This window comes from Vicugna pacos, chromosome 28 (genome assembly GCF_048564905.1).
Source record: "Vicugna pacos chromosome 28, VicPac4, whole genome shotgun sequence".
Classification (NCBI taxonomy): Eukaryota; Metazoa; Chordata; class Mammalia; order Artiodactyla; family Camelidae; genus Vicugna; species Vicugna pacos.
Window position 1 is genome coordinate 864,791 of NC_133014.1, and position 22,591 is coordinate 887,381.

General features: G+C 61.4%; 2 protein-coding genes and 1 long non-coding RNA gene across 5 annotated transcripts in view; 1 reads left to right on the forward strand and 2 right to left on the reverse strand.

Moving 5' to 3' along the window:
• The window catches only part of LOC140690079 (uncharacterized), a 40,607-nt gene extending 31,720 nt beyond the window's left edge, over nt 1-8,887 (reverse strand). Inside the window, exons 1-4 of one of the 3 annotated variants that reach the window (XM_072951601.1) lie at nt 8,610-8,846; nt 1,300-1,386; nt 840-959; nt 281-407 (exon numbers count right to left, since the gene is read on the reverse strand). In XM_072951601.1, coding sequence (XP_072807702.1) covers nt 281-350 — 70 coding nt within the window. In that variant the 5' untranslated portion in view covers nt 351-407; nt 840-959; nt 1,300-1,386; nt 8,610-8,846. Of the gene's footprint in view, nt 1-280; nt 408-839; nt 960-1,299; nt 1,387-8,609 lie in introns of all 3 variants that reach the window. The other 2 variants (XM_072951599.1, XM_072951600.1) reach the window with 2 other exon arrangements.
• Nucleotides 2,961-14,111, forward strand: LOC140690085 (uncharacterized). Its single transcript, XM_072951609.1, has 2 exons — nt 2,961-4,080; nt 13,911-14,111. The coding sequence occupies exon 1, from the start codon at nt 2,993-2,995 to the stop codon at nt 4,031-4,033; it is 1,041 nt and encodes a 346-aa protein (XP_072807710.1). The 5' UTR covers nt 2,961-2,992; the 3' UTR covers nt 4,034-4,080; nt 13,911-14,111.
• LOC140690099 (uncharacterized) lies at nt 11,048-22,525 on the reverse strand. Its single transcript, XR_012065277.1, has 3 exons — nt 22,248-22,525; nt 11,577-11,696; nt 11,048-11,144 (listed from the first exon to the last, which is right to left on the reverse strand). It is a non-coding gene; the product is annotated as an uncharacterized lncRNA (long non-coding RNA).
• Between the last annotated feature and the right edge of the window lie 66 nt (nt 22,526-22,591).

The following is a 22,591-nucleotide window of genomic DNA, read 5'->3' on the forward strand; positions in this document are numbered from 1 at the left end:
ACCCCGGAGTCTGTACACACCTGGGCCTGCACACTTCTGGGCCTGCACTCTACTTGGCCTGCACACTACTGGGCCTGCTCCCTCCTTTGCCTGCACACTCCTGGGCATGCACACTCCTGGGCCTGCACACTCCAGGGCCTGCCCTGTCCCTGGCACCAGCCTCCTTCACCCCAACGGTGCCACTCACACGGCTGCGGCGTCTAGCCAGGAGCCCCCAACCGAAACCCCTCCCGAGGGACCCCCTTGCCGGCCCCCAGGGAAGCAGCGGGGCTCCTCTTACCTGCGAGGCGGAGACGTAGTCCAGCTGCAGCCTGACGTCCAGCTGCCGGGCGTGCAGGGCCAGCTTGCATGAGGGCAGCAGGATGGCCGTGATCGGCTGGAAGCTGCCCCCGGGGCCACTACCGCCCCTTGGGGAAGAAGAGGAGGAAAATCCACGTCAGTGCCAAGAACACAGGACCCGTCCACAGAGGGCCCCTCAGGTGTGACAACCCCAGAGGTGCCCGCAGCCGACCTGGGCTGAGAGCCACTTTTCTCGCGGAAGCTCAAGGACCTATGCTGAGCCTCCCTCTCCCTCCCTAAAGAGGGAAAACCCAGAGGTTTTCTAACTTTGCACTCACTGTCCATGTATCAGCCATGTCTAGTTTACCTCTCCAGCAGGGCAGACCCCCTCCCTGCCTTCCCCACCCTCTGCAGGCGGCTCTCGGGGGCCGGAGGGGCGCCCTTCCTCCCTGAGGCCAGCCCTGCTGGGGCAGCAGGTGTAACAGAAAAGACCAAATCTGACTGCCTATTAGATCTGTTCTTTTTCCTTTAACCCTCTGCTGTTTTCCAGGCTGTCTTACCAGCTCTGCCCCTTTTGTAAAACAATGTTGCCTTCAGCCTGAAATTGACAGCAGAGCCTGTTCTCAAGGCTCTCAGCCTTCAGGATAAGAGCTCTTTTCCTCTCCTATACACACAACAAGCTGCAGAACAGAAAGTAACATTTGTTTTGTTAGAGGCTTTACAGGGGCCCCATGAGCTGACCCACAACTGCAAAAACAAAGAATTCCTGCACCAAGGACTTTGCACCAACCACCCACAACCCCTCTCTTTTCGAGTGTAAAAGGAGCCTGAAGTCTCACTCGGAGAAGGTGGCTCTCCAGGACATTAGCCTGCCATCTTCTCGGTCAGCTGCCTTTCCAAATAAACTCACTATTCTTTACCCCGACACCGCGTCTCCCGATTTCTTGGCCTGTCGTGCGACTTGCGGAATGAGTGTGGACTTGGAAACACAGGGAAGGAAAGCCAAGTCAGGACTCTCACCCTCTGCCTCTGCTCAGAATACCACCAAGGGGTTGCTGGGACAGTGGACGGAAAACTGAGGCTGCAACACGACCATGAGCACTGGGCCTGGGTGGGAGAGATGGCGGGTGCTGTCCGAAGCGCACCCGGCCTCCTTCCGAGTCACATCACACCCACGTCCCCAGACCCAGGGAGGCCTGGAGCCCCACACAGCAGAGCGCCTCCAAACCTGCAGATGCCCAGTGACCGGTCCACTGTGCACCCTCTGGCGCCCTCCTCCCCGCTCCTCCTCCTTCTGCCCCGCTGGCTCAGCCCTGGTCCCACCACATCCTCACCCAGGGCCAGCACTGCTGCAGGAACACCCTCGGCAGGCCGCCCAGCCTCACGCCCTCAGGTCCGCACACCTGGTTGGTGCAGCTCTGCCCCTTTCCAGCCCTCACCACCGGCTCTCCAACCGCCTGCTCTCCCGGCCTCCGCCCCCAGTCCTAGAGAGCGCCTCCTCTGGTCACGGCATCCTGCCCTCTAGGGTCGACAGGGCCTGCACATTCCTGGGCCTGCACACAACTGGGCCTGCACACTCTTGGACCTGCACACTCCTGGACCTACGCACACCGGGGCCTGCAGGAACCTGGGCCTGTACACTCCCGGGCCGGTTCCGTATTGAATCTGCACACTTCTGGGCCTGCACACTCATGGGCCTGCAAACTCCAGGACATGCACAATCTTGAGCCTGAACACACCTGGGCCTGTATATTCCTGATTTTGCCCAATCCTGGGCCTGAACACTGCTAGGCCTGCACAGCCCTAACCTGTACAGTCCTGGGCCTGCACACCCCTGTCTCTGCACACTCCGGAGTCTGCACACGCCTGGGGCTGCACACTCCTGGGCCTGTACACTCCTGGGCCTACACACTCCTGGGGGTGCTCACTGCTTGGCCTGCACACTCCTGGGCCTGCACATTCGAGGGCCTGTCCTCTCCAGGGCCTGCACACTCCTGGGACTGCAAAAACCTGGGCCTGCATGCTCTGGACCTGCGCACACCTGGGCCTGCACGAACCTGGGCCTGAACACTTCTGGCCCTGCACACTGCTGGGCCTACCTTCCCCTGGGCCCGCACAATCCCTCGTGTGCACACTACTTGGCCTGCACACTCCTGGGACTTCCCTCTAATGGGCCTGCCCCCAAGTCGCCCGGCCCTCTCCTGGACCTGCACACTCTTGGGCCTGCACACTGCTGGTCCTGCTCCCACTTGTGCCTGCACAATCCTGGGCCTACACACTCCAGGGCCTGCCCTCTACTGGGCCCGCATACTCCTGGGACAGCAGACACCTGGGCCTACACAATCCTGGACCTACGCACACCTGGGACTGCATGAACCTTGGCTTGTACACTCCCAGGCCTTCTCCCACATATGCCCGTACACTCCTAGGCTTGTTCCCATCTGTGCCAGCACATTCCTGGGGCTGCACATGGCTTGGCCTGCACAGCCCTTGGCCTGTACAATCCTGGGCCTACACACCCCTGTCTCTGCACACTCCGGTGTCTGCAAACTCCAGGGCCTGCGCACACATGGGCCGGTACACTCCTGGGACAGCACACACCAGGGCCTACACACTCCTGGACCTGTGCACACCTGGGCCGGCATTAACCTGGGCTTGTACAATCCTGGGCTTGCTCCCATCTATGCCTGCCTAACCCTAGGCCTGTTCCCACATGTCCCGGCACACTCCTGGGGCGGAACGCTGGAAGGCCTGCACAGCCCTGGGCATATACACTCCTGGGCCTGCACACTCCTGTCTCTGCACACACCGGTGTCTTCACACACCTGGGCCTGCACACTCCTGGACCTGCGCACACCTGGGCCTGCATGATCCTGGGCATGTACACACCTGGGCCTGCACACTCTTTTACCTGCTCCCTCCTGTGACTGCATACTCCTGGGCCTGCAAACTTCAGGTCCTGCACAATCCTGGCACTGCCCAATTTGTCCCTGCCCTCTGCTGTGATGGCCCTCACCTGTCCTGCACACTCCTGGGCCTTAACACTACTGGCCCTGCACACTCTTGGGCATGCACACTTCTGGCCCTGCACACTCCTGGGCCTGCCTTCTCCTGGGCCTGCCCGCAACTCGGCCGGCCCTCCCCTGGACCCACATACTCTTGGGCCTGCACACTACTGGGACTGCTCCCACTTGTGCCTGCACACACCTGGGTCTGCTCACTACTCGGTCTGCTCCCTCCTGTGACTGCATACTGCTGGGCAAGCACAGTCTTCGGCATACACACCCCTGGCCCTGCCGTATCCCAGGCCAGCGCCCCCTCGTCCGACACTCTCACAAGCCTGCACACTCCTGGGACTGCACAATACAGGGCCTGTACGCATCTATCCCTACACACTCCTAGGCCTGCAAACTCCTGGGTATCCTCCCTCCTGTACCTACACACTCCTGGGCCTGCACAATCCAGGGCCTGCAGACTCCTGGGACTGCACACACCAGGGCCTGCACTCTCCTGGACCTCTGCACAACAGGGCCTGCACGAACATCGGCCTATTAACTCCTGGGCTTGCACACTCTGTACCTACACACTCCTGGGCCTGCACATTCCAGGGCATGCCCTCTCCTGGGCCTGCACACTCCAAGGACTGCACACACCTGAGCCTGCTCACTCCTGTGACTGCATACTCCTCGGCCTACAAACTCCTGGTCCTGCACACCCCTTGGCCTGCCCCATTTGGCCCTGCCCTCTCCTGTGATGGCCCTCACCTTTCCTGCACACTCCAGGGCCTGAACACTACTGGCCCTGCACACTCCAGGGCCTGCCTTCACCTGGGCCCACACAATCCCTCATCTGCACACCCCTGGCCTGCACTCTTCTGGGCCTTCCCTCTCCTGGGCCTGCCCCCAATTCGGCCAGCCCTCTCCTGGACCTGTACATTCTTGGGCCTTCACACTCCTTATTCGGCTCCCTCCTGTGCCTGCACACTCCTGGGCATGCACAATCCTGGGCCTGCACACTCCTGGATCTGTACACTCCTGGGCCTTCCCTGGCATGGGCCTTCTCTGGCCTGGGCTTGCACACTACTGGGCCCACACACTCATGGATTGCACAGTCATGGGCTTGCACACTCCAGGACATGCACAACCTTGAGCCTGAACACACCTGGGCCTGTGTACTCCTGATTTTGCACACTCCTGGGCCTGAACACTGCTGGGCCTGCACAGCCCTAGGCCTGTACAAACCTGGGCCTGCACACTCCTGTCTCTGCACACTCCGGAGTCTGCACACGCCTGGGCCTGCACACTCCTGGGCCTGTGCACTCATGGGCCTGCACCCTCCTTGGCCTGCACAATGCTTTGTCTGCACACTCCTGGGCCTGCAAACTTCAGGACCTGAACACTCCTGGGACAGCAGACACCTGGGCCTTCACACTCCTGGACCTGCGCACACTTGGGCCTGCATGAACCTGGGCTTGTACACTCCTGGGTCTGCTCCCATGTATGCCTGCACACTCCTAGCCCTGTTCCCACCTGTGCCGGCACACTCCTGGGCCTGCACACACCTGTCTCTGCACACTCCAGTGTCTTCACACTCCTGGGCCTGCACACTCGTGTGCCGTCACACTTCTGGGACAAAACACTTGTGCGCCTACACACTCCTGGCCCTGCACACTCCTGAGACTGGACACTCCTGGTCCTGTCCTGGCCTGGGCCTGGACACTAATGGCCATGCACACTCCTGTACTTGCGCAAACCTGGGCCTTCACGAACCTAGGACTGTACACTCCTGGGCCTGCAAAGTTCAGTACCTGCTCACTCCTTAACCTGCTCTCTCCTGTGACTACATACACCTGGGCCTGCAATCTCCTAGTCCTGCACGCTCCTGGGCCTTTACACTACAGGCCCTGCACACTGTTGGGCCTGCACACTTCTGGCCCTGCACACTCCTGGGCCTGCCCTCTCCTGGGCCCGCACAATCCCTCATGTGCACACCCCTGGGCCTGCACACTCCTGCGCCTTCCCTCTCCTGGGCCTGCCCCCAATTCGGCCGGCCCTCTCCTGGACCTGCACACTCTTGGGCCTGCACACTACTGGGCCTGCTCCCACTTGTGCTTGCACACACCTGGGACTGCAGACTCCTCGGCCTGCTTCCTCCTGTGCCTACACACTCCTGGGCCTGCCCTGGCCTGGGCCTGCACACTCCTGGAACTGCACCATCCTGGGCCTGCACACTCCTCTGTCTCCACAATCCTGGGACTGCACACTCCTGGGTCTGTATATCCCAGAGCCTGCATACACCTGGGCTGTACACTCCTGTGCCAGTACACTAGTGTGCCTGCTCCCTCCAGTGTCTGCACATTCCTGGGCCTGCACAGTCCTGGGTATGCACACCCTTTAGCCTGCACACTCCTGGGCCTGTTCCATATTGTGTCTGCACACTCCTGGGTCTGCACGCTCCTGGACCTGTGCACACCTGGGTCTGCACGAACCTGGGCTTCTACCCTACTGGGCCTGCACACTCTTGTACCTGTTCACTCCTGTGACTGCATACTCCTCGGCCTACAAACTCCTGGTCCTGCACACTCCTTGGCCTGCCCCATTTGGCCCTGCCCTCTACTGTGACGGCCCTCACAGGTCCTACACACTCCTGGGCCTGAACATGACTGGCCCTGCACACTCTTGGGCCTGCACACTTCTGCCCTGCACACTCCTGGGCCTGCCTTCTCCTGGGCCCACACAATCCCTCGTCTGCACACTCCTAGACCTGCACGCTTCTGGGCCTTCCCTCTCCTGGGCCTGCCCCCAATTCGGCCGGCCCTCTCCTGGACCTGTTCATTCCTGGGCCTTCACAATACTGGGCCTGCTCACACTTGTGCCTGCACACACCTGGGACTGCACCCTCCTCGGCCTGCTCCCTCCTGTGCCTGCACAGTCCTGCGCATGCACACTCCTGGGCCAGCACAATCCTGGATCTGTACACTCCTGGGCCTTCCCTGGCATGGGCCTTCTCTGGCCTGGGCTTGCACACTACTGGACCCGCACACTCCTTGATTGCACACTCATGGGCCTGCACACTCCAGGACAGGCACAATCTTGAGCCTGAACACACCTGGGCCTGTATACTCCTGATTCTGCACACTCCTGGGCCTGAACACTGCTGGGACTCACAGCCCTGGGCATGCATACTCCTGGGCCTGCACACTCCAGGGTCTGTACCCTCTTAGGCCTGCCCTGGCCTGGGCCTGCACCCTCCTTGGCCTGCACACTCCTCTGTCTGCACACTCCTGGGCCTGCACAAGGTTGGGCCTGCACACACCTGGGCCTGTATACTCCTGGATCTGCACACTCCTGTGACTGATCCCTCCTGTGTCTGCACACTCCTGGGCCTGCACACTGCTGGGCCTGCCCTCTCCTGGGCCCGCACAATCCCTCGAGTGCACACTCAGGGCCTGCACACTCATGGGCCTGCACACCCCTGGATATGTACACTCCTGGGCCTTCCCTGGCATGGGCCTTCTCTGGCCCTGGCTTGCACACTACTGGGCCCGCACACTCCTGGATTGCACACTCATGGGCCTGCACACTCCAGGACATGCACAATCTTCAGCCTGAACACACCTGGGCCTGTATACTCCTGATTTTGCACACTCCTGGGCCTGAACACTGGTAGGCCTGCACAGCCCTAACCTGTACATTCCTGGGCCTGCACACCCCTGTCTCTGCACACTCCAGAGTCTGCACACGCCTGGGGGTGCTCACTGCTTGGCCTGCACACTCCTGGGCCTGCACATTCGAGGGCCTGTCCTCTCCAGGGCCTGCACTCTCCTGGGACTGCACACACCTGGGCCTGCATGCTCCTGGACCTGCGCACACCTGGGCCTGCACGAACCTGGGCTTCTACACTCCTGGGCCTGCACACTCCTGTACATGCTCACTCCTGGGACTGTATAATCCTGGGCAAGCACAGTCTTGACCTACACACCCCTGGCCCTGCCCTATCCCGGGCCAGCCCCCACTTCGGCCGACCCTCTCATGGACCAGCACACTCCTGGCGCTGCACACTCCAGGGCCTGCTCGCATCTGTCCCTACACACTCCTTCGTCTGCAAACTCCTGGGCCTGCTCCCTCCTGTACCTACACACTCCTGGGCCTGCACATTCCAGGGCATGCCCTCTCCTGGGCCTGCACACTCCAAGGACTGCACACACCTGGGCCTGCTCACTCCTGTGACCGCATATTCCTCGGCCTACAAACTCCTTGTCCTGCACACTCCTTGGCCTGCCCCATTTGGCCCTGCCCTCTCCTGTGATGGCCCTCACCTTTCCTGCACTCTCCGGGGCCTGAACACTACTGGCCCTGCACACTCCTGGGCCTGCACACTTCTGTCCCTGCACACTCCTAGGCCTGCCCTCTCCTGGGCCCGCACAATGCCTCGTCTGCACAGTCCTGGGCCTGCACACTCCTTGGCCTGCACACCAGCCCTCTGTGGGGCCCTTCCTTTGCTGAGTCTGTGCATGAGCTCCCTGTGATGCCAGCCCGCAGAGGTGACAGGTGCAGTAGGTGTTTGTGGTTCTAGAGACATGATGGCTTTCCTAGGAAGCCGGGTCCAGAATGATCCCCACTGCGCCGATGGGGGATTGGGGAGACCCTGAGAAGCAGGTGGCTTGTCCAGGGTGACAGCACTGCTGGCGGGGGAGCTGGGTCTGAAGCCAGCTGTGTCATCAGAGCTGTGACCCTGGCTGCATCCAGGCCTCCCCAGGGCTATAGGAGGGGCCGTGTTGGTGTCACTGGGTGGACATGGCATGGGGTGGGAAGTGAGCCATCAGCAGCCCAGAGAGGCCCTTGGGGAGCTTTGTGTAAGGAGGAAGCTTGGGGAAGGGGACCCCAGGAAGTGACCTCACTTCCCTGGCAACAGAGCCCAACAGAACTTGGGACCCAGGTCACCAGGCACCCGCTGTGTAGAGAAGGACACTTCTCAACCTACTTGGCTGGTGAACTCAGCTCAGCTCAGACATGTTTTGTTGCATCCCAAGATCCCGAGGTCGCGGCCCCCGGAAAGCCCGCAGCAACGGCCTTTGCCAACAGTGCCGACAGTGGGTCGGGTCTCACCCCAGGCGCCTCTGGCCTTTTGGCCAGAGGGACCGAAAGGTAACACAGGGAGGCCCAGGGCAGGCCCGCCCAGGCCAGGCCACCACTCAGACCCCACCCGGGTGGCCCCACAGCCCCTTCCTGACTGGTGGCGGTGGGGCAGTCATGTTGGGGGGGTCCTGCCTCAAGCAAGAGCAGGCTGAGGAAGGGTCAGAGGCCTGGGGGGCCGATCACGTCACCAACCTGGGTCCAAGCGGGCTGGCTGGGATGTGGAGAACCGGGGCAGGGCCCTGCTGCCCGAGGTGGCGCCCATGCCCTAGGGTGTGTCTCTTGCCTCCCGGGTGACTGAGATGACCAAGGTCCCAGTCTGATCAGGCAGCAGACGGTCGAGTGGGGCAGAAGCAGGAGTGGTCCTGGCCAGGCAGGGCTCTGAGACCTCCGGGCCGGGCCGGCTGCCGGTCACTGTCATTGCAGAGCCAGACACCGCAGGATCCGGGGAACCAGGACACTCATGCCAGCTCCCCAAGTGAGGGGCTGGTGTGCCACACTGTGGAAGGCCAGCACAGGCTCCGGAAGAGTCTGGGTATGAAGGGCTCCCCACTACCACGGCCTCCTGCCCAGACGTCGCCTAGGTCTCTCCCCAGGATCTTGCCCAGGGCTGAGGGGCAGCTCAGCACCCCCGGCTCTGACCTGGAGCACCGGGCCGACCACCCGGGGATTCAGGTAGAGGGCCAGGAGCCCCCCGAAGCACAGCCCAAAGGTGAGAAGGGCAGGGCCGGTGCGGGTGTGTAGGTGAGGGAGGGCGGAGGGCTGGGCCACACAGGGAGGCATTCCCAAAGTCTGCTGTTGGGACCAGAACAAAGACGGGCCTCAGACCACCTGTCTGGAAGAATTCAGTCACAGAACAAGTGCCTGTGGGCACTTGCTCGGTGGGAGCTGTCTGCAAAGCTCTGGGAAGATTTCTGTCCTTGAAAAGGCACGTGGAAAGGGAGCCACGTGGGTACCTTTTTCCAGGTTGTGCCTGAGCACAACCACTAGACTTAAAGCTCTCTCCACGTCCAACAGTTACAGGTCCAGAGCAGGCAGGGGCAGGGGAAGACGCCAGAGAACAACAACAGGACCACCAGGGTCCAGCAGGAGACCGCGAACTCCCTCCAGCTGCTCCTGCTGAACATGAAGATCCTGCTGCTCCAACTGCATATGAAGAGCCTGCCATTCCTGCTGATCTAGCTGCTCCTGAAGAGCCCGCCGTTCCTGCTGATCTAGCCGCTCCTGAAGAGCCCACGGCTCCTGAAGAGCCTGCCATTCCTGAAGAGCCCGCCGCTCCTGAAGCGCCTGCCGTTCCTGCTGATCTAGACACTCCTGAAGAGCCCGCCATTCCTGCTGATCTAGCCGCTCCTGAAGAGCCCGCCGTTCCTGCTGATCTAGCCGCTCCTGAAGAGCCTGCCTCTCCTGAAGAGCCTGCCTCTCCTGCTGATCTAGCCGCTCCTGAAGAGCCCACGGCTCCTGAAGAGCCTGCCATTCCTGAAGAGCCCGCCGCTCCTGAATCGCCTGCCGTTCCTGCTGCTCTAGCCGATCCTGAAGAGCCTGCAGCTCCTGAAGAGCCTGCCGCTCCTGCTGATCTTGCCACTCCTGAAGAGCCTGCAGCTCCTGCTGATCTTGCTGCTCCTGAGAAGCCTGCAGTTCCTGCACCTGCACCTGGGCTGCTGGGCATTGGAGAACCATTTTAGGCATCATCACCCACTAGGGCTGTGCCCCTCTGCACCCTCCTACACCTTGCCAAAATCCCACCATAAATCCCCTCCCCTACCCGAAGTTGACTTCCCTACCCCTGAATTTGCTTTTGTCTTGTTTTTCTTTAGTTTACTTTATTTGTTTTACATCATTTATGGCATCCTATATTTTTCAATTTTCCACCTCCTGTAATAAAATACAGATTTTCTTCCCTTTTAAATTGTGCATTTCAGGAACATTAAGTGCATTCCCATGCTGTCCGACCATCACTATCATGTAGTTTTTTGCTCTTTACGCTATTTATGCCTGTGAAGGACATCCCACCACAGCCTCAAACCCCTCCTCTGGACACTCCTGGGCATGCACACTCCTGGGCCTGCACACTCCTGGATCTGTACACTCCTGGGCCTTCCCTGGCATGGGCCTTCTCTGGCCCTGGCTTGCACACTACTGGGCCTGCACACTCCTGGATTGCACACTCATGGGCCTGCACACTCCAGGACATGCACAATCTTGAGCCTGAACACACCTGGACCTGTATACTCCTGATGTTGCACACTCCTGGGCCTGAACACTACTGGGCCTGCACAGCCCTAGGCCTGTACAATTCTGGGCCTGCACACTCCTGTCTCTGCACACTCCGGAGTCTGTACACGCCTGGGCCTGCACACTTCTGGACCTGCACTCTACTTGGCCTGCACACTACTGGGCCTGCTCCCTCCTTTGCCTGCACACTCCTGGGCATGCACACTCCTGGGCCTGCACACTCCTGGGCCTGCCCTGTCCCTGGCACCAGCCTCCTTCACCCCAACGGTGCCACTCACACGGCTGCGGCGTCTAGCCAGGAGCCCCCAACCGAAACCCCTCCCGAGGGACCCCCTTGCCGGCCCGCAGGGAAGCAGCGGGGCTCCTCTTACCTGCGAGGCGGAGACGTAGTCCAGCTGCAGTCTGACGTCCAGCTGCCGGGCGTGCAGGGCCAGCTTGCATGAGGGCAGCAGGATGGCCGTGATCGGCTGGAAGCTGCCCCCGGAGCCACTACCGCCCCTTGGGGAAGAAGAGGAGGAAAATCCACGTCAGTGCCAAGAACACAGGACCCGTCCACAGAGGGCCCCTCAGGTGTGACAACCCCAGAGGCGCCCGCAGCCGACCTGGGCTGAGAGCCACTTTTCTCGCGGAAGCTCAAGGACCTATGCTGAGCCTCCCTCTCCCTCCCTAAAGAGGGAAAACCCAGAGGTTTTCTAACTTTGCACTCACTGTCCATGTATCAGCCATGTCTAGTTTACCTCTCCAGCAGGGCAGACCCCCTCCCTGCCTTCCCCACCCTCTGCAGGTGGCTCTCGGGGGCCGGAGGGGCGCCCTTCCTCCCTGAGGCCAGCCCTGCTGGGGCAGCAGGTGTAACAGAAAAGACCAAATCTGACTGCCTATTAGATCTGTTCTTTTTCCTTTAACCCTCTGCTGTTTTCCAGGCTGTCTTACCAGCTCTGCCCCTTTTGTAAAACAATGTTGCCTTCAGCCTGAAATTGACAGCAGAGCCTGTTCTCAAGGCTCTCAGCCTTCAGGATAAGAGCTCTTTTCCTCTCCTATACACACAACAAGCTGCAGAACAGAAAGTAACATTTGTTTTGTTAGAGGCTTTACAGGGGCCCCATGAGCTGACCCACAACTGCAAAAACAAAGAATTCCTGCACCAAGGACTTTGCACCAACCACCCACAACCCCTCTCCTTTCGAGTGTAAAAGGAGCCTGAAGTCTCACTCGGAGAAGGTGGCTCTCCAGGACATTAGCCTGCCATCTTCTCGGTCAGCTGCCTTTCCAAATAAACTCACTATTCTTTACCCCGACACCGCGTCTCCCGATTTCTTGGCCTGTCGTGCGACTTGCGGAATGAGTGTGGACTTGGAAACACAGGGAAGGAAAGCCAAGTCAGGACTCTCACCCTCTGCCTCTGCTCAGAATACCACCAAGGGGTTGCTGGGACAGTGGACGGAAAACTGAGGCTGCAACACGACCATGAGCACTGGGCCTGGGTGGGAGAGATGGCGGGTGCTGTCCGAAGCGCACCCGGCCTCCTTCCGAGTCACATCACACCCACGTCCCCAGACCCAGGGAGGCCTGGAGCCCCACACAGCAGAGCGCCTCCAAACCTGCAGATGCCCAGTGACCGGTCCACTGTGCACCCTCTGGCGCCCTCCTCCCCGCTCCTCCTCCTTCTGCCCCGCTGGCTCAGCCCTGGTCCCACCACATCCTCACCCAGGGCCAGCACTGCTGCAGGAACACCCTCGGCAGGCCGCCCAGCCTCACGCCCTCAGGTCCGCACACCTGGTTGGTGCAGCTCTGCCCCTTTCCAGCCCTCACCACCGGCTCTCCAACCGCCTGCTCTCCCGGCCTCCGCCCCCAGTCCTAGAGAGCGCCTCCTCTGGTCACGGCATCCTGCCCTCTAGGGTCGACAGGGCCTGCACATTCCTGGGCCTGCACACAACTGGGCCTGCACACTCTTGGACCTGCACAATCCTGGATCTACGCACACCGGGGCCTGCAGGAACCTGGGCCTGTACACTCCCGGGCCGGTTCCGTATTGAATCTGCACACTTCTGGGCCTGCACACTCATGGGCCTGCAAACTCCAGGACATGCACAATCTTGAGCCTGAACACACCTGGGCCTGTATATTCCTGATTTTGCCCAATCCTGGGCCTGAACACTGCTAGGCCTGCACAGCCCTAACCTGTACAGTCCTGGGCCTGCACACCCCTGTCTCTGCACACTCCGGAGTCTGCACACGCCTGGGGCTGCACACTCCTGGGCCTGTACACTCCTGGGCCTACACACTCCTGGGGGTGCTCACTGCTTGGCCTGCACACTCCTGGGCCTGCACATTCGAGGGCCTGTCCTCTCCAGGGCCTGCACACTCCTGGGACTGCAAAAACCTGGGCCTGCATGCTCTGGACCTGCGCACACCTGGGCCTGCACGAACCTGGGCCTGAACACTTCTGGCCCTGCACACTGCTGGGCCTACCTTCCCCTGGGCCCGCACAATCCCTCGTGTGCACACTACTTGGCCTGCACACTCCTGGGACTTCCCTCTAATGGGCCTGCCCCCAAGTCGCCCGGCCCTCTCCTGGACCTGCACACTCTTGGGCCTGCACACTGCTGGTCCTGCTCCCACTTGTGCCTGCACAATCCTGGGCCTACACACTCCAGGGCCTGCCCTCTGCTGGGCCCGCATACTCCTGGGACAGCAGACACCTGGGCCTACACAATCCTGGACCTACGCACACCTGGGACTGCATGAACCTTGGCTTGTACACTCCCAGGCCTTCTCCCACATATGCCCGTACACTCCTAGGCTTGTTCCCATCTGTGCCAGCACATTCCTGGGGCTGCACATGGCTTGGCCTGCACAGCCCTTGGCCTGTACAATCCTGGGCCTACACACTCCTGTCTCTGCACACGCCGGTGTCTGCACACACCTGGGTCTGCAACTCCTGGGCCTGCACACACCGGGTCCTGCCCTCTCCTGGGCCTGCACACACCTGGGACTGCACAGGCCTGGGCCTGCACTCTACTTGGCCTGCACACTGCTGGGCCTGCTCCCTCCTGTGACTGCATATTCCTAGGCAAGCACAGTCTTGGGCCTACACACATCTGGCCCTGCCCTATCCCAGGCCAGCCCACACCTCGGCCGACCCTCTCATGAACCTGCACACTCCTGGGCCTTCCCTCTCCTGGGCCTTCCCCCAATTCGGCCGGCCCTCTCCTGGACCTGTGCACTCCTGGCCGGCACACTTCTAGGGCTTGCGCTCTCTTTGGCCTGCACACTCCTGGGTCTGCACCCACCTGGGCTTGCACACCCTTCTCTCTGCACACTCCTGGGCCTGCACACTCCTGGGCCTGCACACTCCTGGGCCTGCACATCCCACAGCCTGCACACACCTGGGCCTGTACACTCCTGGGCCTACACACACACACAGGCCTGTACACTCCTGGCCAGCACACTCGTGTGCCTCCTCCCTCCTGTGTGTGCACACTCCTGGGCCTGCACACTGCTAACCTTGAACACTCCTGCACCTGTTCCATCCTGTGATTGCACACTGCTGTGCCGACACACTCCCGGGCCTGTACAGTCCTGGGCCTAACCTGGCCTGGGCCTGCACCCTCCTTGTCCTGCGCACTCCTATGTCTGCACACTCCTGGGCCTGCACACTGCTGGGCCCGCACAATCCATCGTGTGCACACTCCAGGGCCTGCACACTCCTGGGCCTTCCCTCTCCTGGGCCTGCTCCCCATTTGGCCGGCCCTCTCCTGGGCCTGCGCACACCTGGGTCTGCACGAACCTGGGCCTGTACCCTACTGGGCCTGCACACTCTTGTACCTGCTCACACCTGTGACTGCATACTCCTCGGCCTACAAACTCCTGGTCCTGCACACTCCTTGGCCTGCCCCATTTGGCCCTGCCCTCTCCTGTGACGGCCCTCACCGGTCCTGCACACTCCTGGGCCTGAACTTGACTGGTCCTGCACACTCTTGGGCCTGCACACTTCTGGCCCTGCACACTCCTGGGCCTGCCTTCTCCTGGGCCCACACAATCCCTCGTCTGCACACTCCTGGGTCTGCACGCTTCTGGGCCTTCCCTCTCCTGGGCCTGCCCGAAATTCGGCCGGCCCTCTCCTGGACCTGTATATTCCTGGGCCTTCACACTACTGGGCCTGCTCCCACTTGTGCCTGCACACACCTGGGACTTCACATTCCTCGGCCTGCTCCCTCCTGTGCCTGCACAGTCCTGCGCATGCACACTCCTGGGCCTGCACACTCCTGGATCTGTACACTCCTGGGCCTTCCCTGGCAATGGCCTTCTCTGGCCTGGGCTCGCACACTACTGGGCCCGCAAACTCCTGGATTGCACACTCATGGGCCTGCACACTCCACAGGCACAATCTTGAGCCTGAACACACTTGGGCCTGTTTACTCCTGATTTTGCACACTCCTGGGCCGGAACACTGCTGGGCCTGCACAGCCCTAGGCCTGTACATTCCTGGACCTGCACACCCCTGTCTCTGCACACTCCGGAGTCTGCACACGCCTGGGCCTGCACACTCCTGGGCCTGTACACTCCCGGGCCTCCACAAACACGGGCCTGTACACTCCTGGCCAGCACACCCGTGTGCCTCCTCCCTCCTGTGTGTGCACACTCCTGGGCCTGCACACTGCTGGCCTTGAACACTCCTGCACCTGTTCCCTCCTGAGATTGCACACTGCTGTGCCGACACACTCCCGGGCCTGTACACTCCTGGGCCTACCCTGGCCTGGGCCTGCACCCTCCTTGTCCTGCACACTCCTCTGTCTGCACACTCCTAGGCCTGAACACTTCTGGCCCTGCACACTGCTGGGCCTAACTTCTCCTGGGCCCACACATTCCCTCGTGTGCACACTCCTTGGCCTGCACACTCCTGGGACTTCCCCCTAATGGGCCTGCCCCCAATTCGCCCGACCCTCGCCTGGACCTGCACACTCTTGGGCCTGCATACTACTGGTCCTGCTCCCACTTGTGCCTGCACAATCCTGGGCCTACACACTCCAGGGCCTGCCCTCTGCTGGGCCCGCATACTCCTGGGACAGCAGACACATGGGCCTACACAACCCTGGACCTACGCACACCAGGGCCTGCGTCAACCTTGGCTTGTACACTCCCGGGCCTTCTACCACATATGCCTGTACACTCCTAGGCTTGTTCCCATCTCTGCCGGCACATTCCTGGGGCTGCACATGGCTTGGCCTGCACAGTCCTTTGCCTGTACAATCCTGGGCCTACACACTCCTGTCTCTGCACACTCCGGTGTCTGCACACACCTGGGCCTGCAACTCCTGGGCCTGCAGGCACCGGGGCCTGCCCTATCTGGGCCTGTACACACCTGGGACTACACATGCCTGGGCATGTACACTCATAGACCTGCAAACAACTGGGCCTGGACACTGCTGGGATAGCACACTCCTGGGCCTGTACACTCCTGGACCTGCAATGGTCTGGGCCTGCACCCTCCTTGGCCTGCACACTCCTCTGTCTGCACATTCTTGGGCCTGCATACTTCTTGCCCTGCACATTGCAGGGCCTGACTTATCCTGGGCCCTCACAATCCCTCGTGTGCACACCCATGGGCCTGCCCTCTCCTGGGCCTGCACAATCCTGGAACTGCATACACCTGGGCCTGCACACTCCTGGACCTGCGCACACATGGACCTGCCCTGTCCTGGGCCCGCACAATCCCTTGTGTGCACACTCCTGGGCTTGCACTCTCCTAGGCCTGTACACTCCTGGGCATGCACACCCCTGTCTGCACACTCCGGTGTCTGCAAACTCCAGGGCCTGCGCACACATGGGCCGGTACACTCCTGGGACAGCACACACCAGGGCCTACACACTCCTGGACCTGTGCACACCTGGGCCGGCATTAACCTGGGCTTGTACAATCCTGGGCTTGCTCCCATCTATGCCTGCCTAACCCTAGGCCTGTTCCCACATGTCCCGGCACACTCCTGGGGCGGAACGCTGGAAGGCCTGCACAGCCCTGGGCATATACACTCCTGGGCCTGCACACTCCTGTCTCTGCACACACCGGTGTCTTCACACACCTGGGCCTGCACACTCCTGGACCTGCGCACACCTGGGCCTGCATGATCCTGGGCATGTACACACCTGGGCCTGCACACTCTTTTACCTGCTCCCTCCTGTGACTGCATACTCCTGGGCCTGCAAACTTCAGGTCCTGCACAATCCTGGCACTGCCCAATTTGTCCCTGCCCTCTGCTGTGATGGCCCTCACCTGTCCTGCACACTCCTGGGCCTTAACACTACTGGCCCTGCACACTCTTGGGCATGCACACTTCTGGCCCTGCACACTCCTGGGCCTGCCTTCTCCTGGGCCTGCCCGCAACTCGGCCGGCCCTCCCCTGGACCCACATACTCTTGGGCCTGCACACTACTGGGACTGCTCCCACTTGTGCCTGCACACACCTGGGTCTGCTCACTACTCGGTCTGCTCCCTCCTGTGACTGCATACTGCTGGGCAAGCACAGTCTTCGGCATACACACCCCTGGCCCTGCCGTATCCCAGGCCAGCGCCCCCTCGTCCGACACTCTCACAAGCCTGCACACTCCTGGGACTGCACAATACAGGGCCTGTACGCATCTATCCCTACACACTCCTAGGCCTGCAAACTCCTGGGTATCCTCCCTCCTGTACCTACACACTCCTGGGCCTGCACAATCCAGGGCCTGCAGACTCCTGGGACTGCACACACCAGGGCCTGCACTCTCCTGGACCTCTGCACAACAGGGCCTGCACGAACATCGGCCTATTAACTCCTGGGCTTGCACACTCTGTACCTACACACTCCTGGGCCTGCACATTCCAGGGCATGCCCTCTCCTGGGCCTGCACACTCCAAGGACTGCACACACCTGAGCCTGCTCACTCCTGTGACTGCATACTCCTCGGCCTACAAACTCCTGGTCCTGCACACCCCTTGGCCTGCCCCATTTGGCCCTGCCCTCTCCTGTGATGGCCCTCACCTTTCCTGCACACTCCAGGGCCTGAACACTACTGGCCCTGCACACTCCAGGGCCTGCCTTCACCTGGGCCCACACAATCCCTCATCTGCACACCCCTGGCCTGCACTCTTCTGGGCCTTCCCTCTCCTGGGCCTGCCCCCAATTCGGCCAGCCCTCTCCTGGACCTGTACATTCTTGGGCCTTCACACTCCTTATTCGGCTCCCTCCTGTGCCTGCACACTCCTGGGCATGCACAATCCTGGACCTGCACACTCCTGGATCTGTACACTCCTGGGCCTTCCCTGGCATGGGCCTTCTCTGGCCTGGGCTTGCACACTACTGGGCCCACACACTCATGGATTGCACAGTCATGGGCTTGCACACTCCAGGACATGCACAACCTTGAGCCTGAACACACCTGGGCCTGTGTACTCCTGATTTTGCACACTCCTGGGCCTGAACACTGCTGGGCCTGCACAGCCCTAGGCCTGTACAAACCTGGGCCTGCACACTCCTGTCTCTGCACACTCCGGAGTCTGCACACGCCTGGGCCTGCACACTCCTGGGCCTGTGCACTCATGGGCCTGCACCCTCCTTGGCCTGCACAATGCTTTGTCTGCACACTCCTGGGCCTGCACACTCCTGGGCCTGCAAACTTCAGGACCTGCACACTCCTGGGACAGCAGACACCTGGGCCTTCACACTCCTGGACCTGCGCACACTTGGGCCTGCATGAACCTGGGCTTGTACACTCCTGGGTCTGCTCCCATGTATGCCTGCACACTCCTAGCCCTGTTCCCACCTGTGCCGGCACACTCCTGGGCCTGCACACACCTGTCTCTGCACACTCCAGTGTCTTCACACTCCTGGGCCTGCACACTCGTGTGCCGTCACACTTCTGGGACAAAACACTTGTGCGCCTACACACTCCTGGCCCTGCACACTCCTGAGACTGGACACTCCTGGTCCTGTCCTGGCCTGGGCCTGGACACTAATGGCCATGCACACTCCTGTACCTGCGCAAAGCTGGGCCTCCACGAACCTAGGACTGTACACTCCTGGGCCTGCAAAGTTCAGTACCTGCTCACTCCTTAACCTGCTCTCTCCTGTGACTACATACCCCTGGGCCGGCAATCTCCTAGTCCTGCACGCTCCTGGGCCTTTACACTACAGGCCCTGCACACTGTTGGGCCTGCACACTTCTGGCCCTGCACACTCCTGGGCCTGCCCTCTCCTGGGCCCGCACAATCCCTCATGTGCACACTCCTGGGCCTGCACACTCCTGCGCCTTCCCTCTCCTGGGCCTGCCCCCAATTCGGCCGGCCCTCTCCTGGACCTGCACACTCTTGGGCCTGCACACTACTGGGCCTGCTCCCACTTGTGCTTGCACACACCTGGGACTGCAGACTCCTCGGCCTGCTTCCTCCTGTGCCTACACACTCCTGGGCCTGCCCTGGCCTGGGCCTGCACACTCCTGGAACTGCACCATCCTGGGCCTGCACACTCCTCTGTCTCCACAATCCTGGGACTGCACACTCCTGGGTCTGTATATCCCAGAGCCTGCATACACCTGGGCTGTACACTCCTGTGCCAGTACACTAGTGTGCCTGCTCCCTCCAGTGTCTGCACATTCCTGGGCCTGCACAGTCCTGGGTATGCACACCCTTTAGCCTGCACACTCCTGGGCCTGTTCCATATTGTGTCTGCACACTCCTGGGTCTGCACGCTCCTGGACCTGCGCACACCTGGGTCTGCACGAACCTGGGCTTCTACCCTACTGGGCCTGCACACTCTTGTACCTGCTCACTCCTGTGACTGCATACTCCTCGGCCTACAAACTCCTGGTCCTGCACACTCCTTGGCCTGCCCCATTTGGCACTGCCCTCTCCTGTGACGGCCCTCACAGGTCCTACACACTCCTGGGCCTGAACATGACTGGCCCTGCACACTCTTGGGCCTGCACACTTCTGCCCTGCACACTCCTGGGCCTGCCTTCTCCTGGGCCCACACAATCCCTCGTCTGCACACTCCTAGACCTGCACGCTTCTGGGCCTTCCCTCTCCTGGGCCTGCCCCCAATTCGGCCGGCCCTCTCCTGGACCTGTTCATTCCTGGGCCTTCACAATACTGGGCCTGCTCACACTTGTGCCTGCACACACCTGGGACTGCACCCTCCTCGGCCTGCTCCCTCCTGTGCCTGCACAGTCCTGCGCATGCACACTCCTGGGCCAGCACAATCCTGGATCTGTACACTCCTGGGCCTTCCCTGGCATGGGCCTTCTCTGGCCTGGGCTTGCACACTACTGGACCCGCACACTCCTTGATTGCACACTCATGGGCCTGCACACTCCAGGACAGGCACAATCTTGAGCCTGAACACACCTGGGCCTGTATACTCCTGATTCTGCACACTCCTGGGCCTGAACACTGCTGGGACTCACAGCCCTGGGCATGCATACTCCTGGGCCTGCACACTCCAGGGTCTGTACCCTCTTAGGCCTGCCCTGGCCTGGGCCTGCACCCTCCTTGGCCTGCACACTCCTCTGTCTGCACACTCCTGGGCCTGCACAAGGTTGGGCCTGCACACACCTGGGCCTGTATACTCCTGGATCTGCACACTCCTGTGACTGATCCCTCCTGTGTCTGCACACTCCTGGGCCTGCACACTGCTGGGCCTGCCCTCTCCTGGGCCCGCACAATCCCTCGAGTGCACACTCACGGCCTGCACACTCATGGGCCTGCACACCCCTGGATATGTACACTCCTGGGCCTTCCCTGGCATGGGCCTTCTCTGGCCCTGGCTTGCACACTACTGGGCCCGCACACTCCTGGATTGCACACTCATGGGCCTGCACACTCCAGGACATGCACAATCTTCAGCCTGAACACACCTGGGCCTGTATACTCCTGATTTTGCACACTCCTGGGCCTGAACACTGCTAGGCCTGCACAGCCCTAACCTGTACATTCCTGGGCCTGCACACCCCTGTCTCTGCACACTCCAGAGTCTGCACACGCCTGGGGGTGCTCACTGCTTGGCCTGCACACTCCTGGGCCTGCACATTCGAGGGCCTGTCCTCTCCAGGGCCTGCACTCTCCTGGGACTGCACACACCTGGGCCTGCATGCTCCTGGACCTGCGCACACCTGGGCCTGCACGAACCTGGGCTTCTACACTCCTGGGCCTGCACACTCCTGTACATGCTCACTCCTGGGACTGTATAATCCTGGGCAAGCACAGTCTTGACCTACACACCCCTGGCCCTGCCCTATCCCGGGCCAGCCCCCACTTCGGCCGACCCTCTCATGGACCAGCACACTCCTGGCGCTGCACACTCCAGGGCCTGCTCGCATCTGTCCCTACACACTCCTTCGTCTGCAAACTCCTGGGCCTGCTCCCTCCTGTACCTACACACTCCTGGGCCTGCACATTCCAGGGCATGCCCTCTCCTGGGCCTGCACACTCCAAGGACTGCACACACCTGGGCCTGCTCACTCCTGTGACCGCATACTCCTCGGCCTACAAACTCCTTGTCCTGCACACTCCTTGGCCTGCCCCATTTGGCCCTGCCCTCTCCTGTGATGGCCCTCACCTTTCCTGCACTCTCCGGGGCCTGAACACTACTGGCCCTGCACACTCCTGGGCCTGCACACTTCTGTCCCTGCACACTCCTAGGCCTGCCCTCTCCTGGGCCCGCACAATGCCTCGTCTGCACAGTCCTGGGCCTGCACACTCCTTGGCCTGCACACCAGCCCTCTGTGGGGCCCTTCCTTTGCTGAGTCTGTGCATGAGCTCCCTGTGATGCCAGCCCGCAGAGGTGACAGGTGCAGTAGGTGTTTGTGGTTCTAGAGACATGATGGCTTTCCTAGGAAGCCGGGTCCAGAATGATCCCCACTGCGCCGATGGGGGATTGGGGAGACCCTGAGAAGCAGGTGGCTTGTCCAGGGTGACAGCACTGCTGGCGGGGGAGCCGGGTCTGAAGCCAGCTGTGTCATCAGAGCTGTGACCCTGGCTGCATCCAGGCCTCCCCAGGGCTATAGGAGGGGCCGTGTTGGTGTCACTGGGTGGACATGGCATGGGGTGGGAAGTGAGCCATCAGCAGCCCAGAGAGGCCCTTGGGGAGCTTTGTGTAAGGAGGAAGCTTGGGGAAGGGGACCCCAGGAAGTGACCTCACTTCCCTGGCAACAGAGCCCAACAGAACTTGGGACCCAGGTCACCAGGCACCCACTGTGTAGAGAAGGACACTTCTCAACCTACTTGGCTGGTGAACTCAGCTCAGCTCAGACATGTTTTGTTGCATCCCAAGATCCCGAGGTCGCGGCCCCCGGAAAGCCCGCAGCAACGGCCTTTGCCAACAGTGCCGACAGTGGGTCGGGTCTCACCCCAGGCGCCTCTGGCCTTTTGGCCAGAGGGACCGAAAGGTAACACAGGGAGGCCCAGGGCAGGCCCGCCCAGGCCAGGCCACCACTCAGACCCCACCCGGGTGGCCCCACAGCCCCTTCCTGACTGGTGGCGGTGGGGCAGTCATGTTGGGGGGGTCCTGCCTCAAGCAAGAGCAGGCTGAGGAAGGGTCAGAGGCCTGGGGGGCCGATCACGTCACCAACCTGGGTCCAAGCGGGCTGGCTGGGATGTGGAGAACCGGGGCAGGGCCCTGCTGCCCGAGGTGGCGCCCATGCCCTAGGGTGTGTCTCTTGCCTCCCGGGTGACTGAGATGACCAAGGTCCCAGTCTGATCAGGCAGCAGACGGTCGAGTGGGGCAGAAGCAGGAGTGGTCCTGGCCAGGCAGGGCTCTGAGACCTCCGGGCCGGGCCGGCTGCCGGTCACTGTCATTGCAGAGCCAGACACCGCAGGATCCGGGGAACCAGGACACTCATGCCAGCTCCCCAAGTGAGGGGCTGGTGTGCCACACTGTGGAAGGCCAGCACAGGCTCCGGAAGAGTCTGGGTAT